At 42.2% G+C, this 6000-nt stretch overlaps 1 protein-coding gene across 2 annotated transcripts in view; it reads left to right on the top strand.

Moving 5' to 3' along the window:
• Positions 1-4010: 4010 nt before the first annotated feature.
• The window catches only part of ACSL3 (acyl-CoA synthetase long chain family member 3), a 55419-nt gene continuing 53429 nt past the window's right edge, over positions 4011-6000 (top strand). Inside the window, exons 1-2 of one of the 2 annotated variants that reach the window (XM_072407861.1) lie at positions 4011-4166; positions 5720-5773. In XM_072407861.1, coding sequence (XP_072263962.1) covers positions 5738-5773 — 36 coding nt within the window. In that variant the 5' untranslated portion in view covers positions 4011-4166; positions 5720-5737. The remainder of the gene's footprint in view (positions 4167-5719; positions 5774-6000) is intronic. The other variant, XM_072407862.1, reaches the window with a different exon arrangement.

Below are 6000 nucleotides of genomic sequence, written 5' to 3'. Positions count from 1 at the left end.
CTTTACTTATCCCCCAAGTTGACCTTCTAATACTTAGGCACAGGCAATCGCTTGAAGCTTAAGGACTGCTGTGTAATGTTTCTTTTTAAACTTATACTGGCAGGTCCATGGAAAACATCTGCAATTCTGGGCTAGAATTAGTACTTTTATACACATATTTTAGAATTGCATCATATGTTCTTATATGGCCTCTTTTATTTATAAGTTCTCATAAGGACTCCTGACTAGCAGTTTACCCACCTGGTCAAAGACTTTTAAGGCAACATATAATACAAGAATAATACATAGTTACCATGTGACAGTCACTTTGAGGTTGCTGTTTGGAAAGTATTAGACATAAAGCATGCTGAGTACATATTAGTAACAAAACACTAGGTATAACAATACAAATACAGTCTTAGAACAAATGCTTGTGTACATAATCTTTGGGCAGAGCATGAAATACAATAAAAGTCAAAGGTAATAGCAAATATTAACAGGGCTAAATAAGGAGAAGGCAGTTAAAGCTGGCATTGGTTTCTCCATATTAAAAAAAAAACTGTCATGATATTCTGTCTTGGGAACTGTAACTGCTGACCAGGTTAATAAAGCTGTAAACGCTAGACCTGTCATCCGTATGACATGCTGTGACTGCTTTCTATTGGTTCTTTCTCCTCCATAACCACATACTTTGCCAACATTACACTATGTACACTATGTAACCTGCCTGGTATTTAACTACAAAGTGAAAAAAACTGACATTAAATGACATCAGATTTTAATGAAAATGTTCAGTGAAAATGAAATGTCCATAGGACTTCTCCAATCATTCTTTGTTTCTGTGATTTAAAAGTAGATAAAAATAAAATAATGCTAAAGTGGTTTGCTAAGTGGCCAGCACTCTTGTCTGAGTATGAGCCAGGACTGATCTAAATGGAGTTTGTACGTTCCCTCTGTTTGTGTGGATTTCTTCTCAAATCCCAAAAACATACTGGTAGGTTGATTGCCATCCCCCCAAAATCAGCAATGTTTACAGTATATTGTTAGTTCCCCGGGGGGGGGGGACAGTTAGTGATACACTACCTATTTTGTGCATAACACCATACTATTTTGTGCATAATATCTTGTTATTGAATCATGCTTGCATAATGTGTTCTGAAATGGCCATTTTGTCGAATATTAAATGCTGATTGGAAAGCCAGGGCTGTCATCCAAACTTTTTGCCCCCCCTTTTGTCAAAAAGTTCAAGCTAATAGTGATTGTATAGTTCCGAGAGTTCATTTTGATCAGATCAAAGCTAATCTGACCTTGGAGTAGAATTTGAGAAATCTGAATCCAACATGACAGTATTACAGGGCTTAGTCAATACAGCCATCAAATACAGTCAGATTTTTTTGATCGCTCTGACCAAATTTTATCAGATTTTTGGTGTTCAAATTACCTCCAGCTACATCATTGCAAAGGCCAAACCAAAGGGCATGGGCTAATTAGCAAAGGAGTCAGGTGCAATCGTTGGGTTTGGGACTGCAAGCAACGGAGCCAGGAGCAAGTGAAGGGTCTGGATTAGCCCAAAAGGGAAATAGGTGTAAGGATAGGCTCAGGCTTCACTTGCATCTAGCTCCCTTGCTGGCTAACTAGACGCCCCACATGCACCTGGCTCTCCCTTTCATATTTAAAGTGTACCTAAACTCAGACTTTTCATTTTACATGAAAGGGTAGACTACCCTCTGTTTGTGTTTTTTTTTTTACGTGCAACATGCTTTTCAAATAGAGCGCAGAGCCTCCCAGGATACCTATGTCACGCATACCGGATGGCTCTTGGCTGCTCTTTCTGGGCATGCGCAGAAGGAGCACTTTCGCCAAAAGGAAAAGAAATTGCTGATCTCATGCATGCACAATGAGATTGGCAAGTTTTATTCCCATCTACGTCACCAAATCTCGCGCCTGCGTCGGGTGACGTAGGAAGAAGAACCCAGAAGAACAGAGAGAAGATGGTGGCACCTGGCACACCGGGCCGAAGACAGATACCGGGGCGACGCGGGACCCAAAGGAAGAAAAGGCCAGACGGATCAACTGCTCTGCAGGATTGAAGGCAAGTGTATTTTTTTGGTTTTGGGTAGTTTTTGGGTTTACTTCCTCTTTAACTATCCAAACTGTCAGTTCTGCTCAGAGGTTCTGAAGGAGGAAGATACAATTATTATTAATATTATTATTATTAATATTAATAAACAGGATTTATATAGTGCCAACATATTACGCAGCGCTGTACAATAAATAGGGGTTGCAAATCACAGACAAATACAGTGACACAGGAGGAGAGGACCCTGCCCCGAAGAGTTTACAATCTATGAGGTGGGGGAATTTGCACACAATAGGATGGGAGATATGTAGTGGTGGGAAGTAGTGACGGTTTCAAAGACAGAAGAAGACGGGTAGGCAAGTTTAAAAAAATGGGTTTTAAGTGCTCTTTTAAATGAGCAGAAAGTAGGAGCAAGCTGTATAGGATGAGGAAGACCATTCCAGAGAGTCGGGGCAGCTCCAATATTAGGAAACAATACAAATGTAAACATCTCAGAGCTGCCAAGATTCACCTACAACTCTAACTGCATAAAAAGTTTGGACTGAGCTGCCATGTGAAAATTTAAAGGCTGTCAGGACTTTGCTGGGTCTCTGTCAGATCGCTGTTTGACATGGCTCGGTACAGGAGTCCCTCGTCTCTCCTCTGATGGTGGCCCTGTGGAAACCTGCATGTTACACAATTCTTCTCACTGGTCTTCTTTTCTTCATAACTTGTTTTATATGGATGAGTTATGAAACTCAGAGTTGTTTTTATTCCCCATTGATACTTAGGAGAATGGGGTATAATTGGGCATTTATTGTTCCCTTGAATACTGCGGCGATCAAGCACTTTTATGTAAAGTAAAAAATTTTAAGTTTAAGTTTGCTTTATTGTACATCGCTGGTGCTTTATAAATAAACTTTAGGAAGTAAACTGAAAAATGCCCAAAACAAACAAAAAAAAATCCACTTGCCTTCAATCCTACGTAGTTGATCGGTCTGGAGCTGTCCTCCATTGGGTCCCGCGTCAGCCCGGTATCCATCTGCGAGCGCCGCCGCCATCTTTGACTCTTCTGGGTTCTTCTTCCTATGTAACCCGACCCAGGCGCGAGATCGGGTGACAAAGGTTGGAAAAAAACTTGCCGATCTCACTGCGCATGCGTGAGATTGGCAATTTTTTTCCCTTTTCACGAAAAGGCTCTTTGTGTGCATGCCCGAAATGCTCAGGTATGTGCAGAAGGAGCACCCAAGAGCCTCCCGGGATGTGTGACGTAGGTATCCCGCAAGGCTCTCCTATTCATTTGTTTAAAAAAGGGTGTTGCATTTAAAACAAAAAACAGATTTTTTTACTTTACATAAAAGTGGTGTCTACTCTTTTATGTAAAGTGAATTTTCTGAATTTAGGTACGCTTTAGGTCTGTTTATTGTACAGTATTGGTGCTCTTTTAAATAAACTTTAATGATAATTATATGTTGAGTAAAAAATGATTGGGTAAAGACACAAGTGCTTTTTCAATTACAACTTTTTGTTTATTGACTTTCCGTCATGACAAATGCCATCAATTAGAAGTTGGGTGATGAAGAGAAAGGAAGAAAATAAGAGTGTGTTGTAAAATAAAGGCTGGCCCTTGAAATGAGAACCATCATGGCTGCCGCTCCATTGATCCATTACATGTGGGAGAACAGCCTGAGGTGTGTCTATGGCAACCAGAAAGATACCGCCTCCTGTAAGTATCGCGAGGTTTCTCTTATTATTATTACACATGTAGCTCAATACAGCACGCCAACATTCCTCCTCGATTCTGACCTGTAATAACCTTTTCCCCGCCCACCTGACATCACACTCTAGCCCCCACCAACGCGCCACTTTCATCAGCCAATCAGTGCAAAGTCTTCTCGTACTCAATGACACTAGAGGAAGGATGGGAAAGGGCGGGGCGCTGTGTAAAGGGGGTAGTGGCACGCCTCTGATTTTGCCAGCCGCTGATTTGCTGCCGGCCGTTTGTTCGCAACGTCACAGGCGGCAGTGCGTGTTCACGGCGGTGACACCGGCTGAGTCGAGAGCATCTCGTACGTAAGTCTGTGGCGTACAACATCCATAGCAGCCAGGGCAGCCGCCCGTCATCTGGGTGAGTGTGTGTCTCGTTCTCATATTTTCTGTCTCCCGTTACCAGGGAGACCGCTATAGTGCTCGGCAAGGTTACTGGCGGTCACCCTTCCATAGTCGTGGTGTGTTCACTGCCATATGCTGCCGCACTGCATTATTAATTTCCCAATTACAGAGCGAATGGCTCAGAGCTGATTCTGCACTATCAGGCCTTCTATGCTTCCAGGCTGAGGGCTCATTCATGTGACTGATCTCTGCCATGGCATCTTACTGCATGGCACTGCCATAGAGAGCCCATTGTCTGCTCTAAGCTCTTTAATAATTCACAAGCAGGGGTTATAAATAGTTTTATGAATAATACCTAATCCAGAAAGATCACATTTCCTGTCCTGAGATGACCACACATTGTGCTTTGTGTTCCTGTGTTGTCACCTGGCTCCCCCTATAGGATGCTGGCACATTGTACAGAGACATGGTAATAGTCAGCTGTCCTCTGCATGTAGACAGGAAGTGCCAGGGTATAGAAATCAAAACTACTGAGATCCCTATTTGATGTACAGCGCTGTGTGGTATGTTGGTGCCATTATAAACAGTAATAGGAAAGGAGAGATCGGTGCTCTCTGGGAACAGACGATTATTTATTGTACAGCGCTGAGTATTATGTTGGTGCTATATAAGTCCTGTTAAGAATATTAATATTAATCATGGCATTTTCTATATCTTAGCAAATTATAACAGTTTGGGTTTACTTCTTACTTTAAAGCCCTGTAAAGTGTTCAGACTGCCAATAGTAATGCACACCAATATAGTCCATATCCCTAATTTTGCTAGAATTCAATCCAGCCGGTAAAGCTTTAGCAGGTGACAACGTTGTTTGTTCTGTAGTGAAATCACACAATAGCGTTGTCCCCCCGGGTAGTCTTATTTCAAACCTGTGGTTGGCCGCATTGGTTTTCCTCAGGCTCACCAGCTCATTCATCTGAATGGGAGCGATCAGGAATCACTTTGTGCAGGTGGATTGCAGCTACTGAACACGCCGTGAGCTTTCTGGCTGCCCATGAGCTGCCAGCCGATTACTTGGATGCAAACACCTTCATCTGCACATCTCAGCTGAGATGGCCCAAAATCCATCTTTATTAACTTATTGAGAACACTGAACCACAACGGCATGACACGGAGGTCCCACAACTGCAAAGTATTGAAGACTTGCAGCTAATGACAACCACAAGTCTGGACGGGGCCTTGGATTGGCGGACTCACACATTCACACCTAATTCCATCATTGCACATTTTAGGCCATTGGGGGGGGGGTGTGTCACTGTCTGTATCTGTCATTTGTAACCCCTATTTAATGTACAGCGCTGCATATTATGTTGGTGCTATATAAATCCTGTTTAATAATATTAATCAAATAATTTAGAAGAAATAGAATAATAGGTATAGTGAATATTACATTGGAAACCTGATTTGTGCTGTAGACATCTATACATTGTCGTCCTGATTTATCTCTTTTTCTTTGCCTTGGTATTGTGTATGTCTCTATACTGATCTATTTCCTTTATTGCTGGCCATCAGCAGGGATCTATGTAGCAGATGTGCCGCTCCTGCTCTGAATACATTGAATTGAGGGTGAGTAGGCCTTGCCTCTTGCTTTATATCCACAACAAAAAGCCTGCAAGCACACAGAGAAAGAAGCTTTATCTTCCCAGGCTGAATGATCTATAGGCGGCCTAATGACCCTGCTTCTATAACCGAATATTGGGCGTCTCTGATATGGATTGTGTGATGAATGCTTTACCATGCCAGCCGGAGACGCAGAACACAAATGCATTCTTCTCCTATAAATAGATAACGTG

This window comes from Pyxicephalus adspersus, chromosome 4 (genome assembly GCF_032062135.1).
Source record: "Pyxicephalus adspersus chromosome 4, UCB_Pads_2.0, whole genome shotgun sequence".
Lineage (NCBI taxonomy): Eukaryota > Metazoa > Chordata > Amphibia > Anura > Pyxicephalidae > Pyxicephalus > Pyxicephalus adspersus.
Note: the sequence above shows the minus strand (reverse complement) of the source record. Positions and strands in the feature narration are given on the sequence as shown.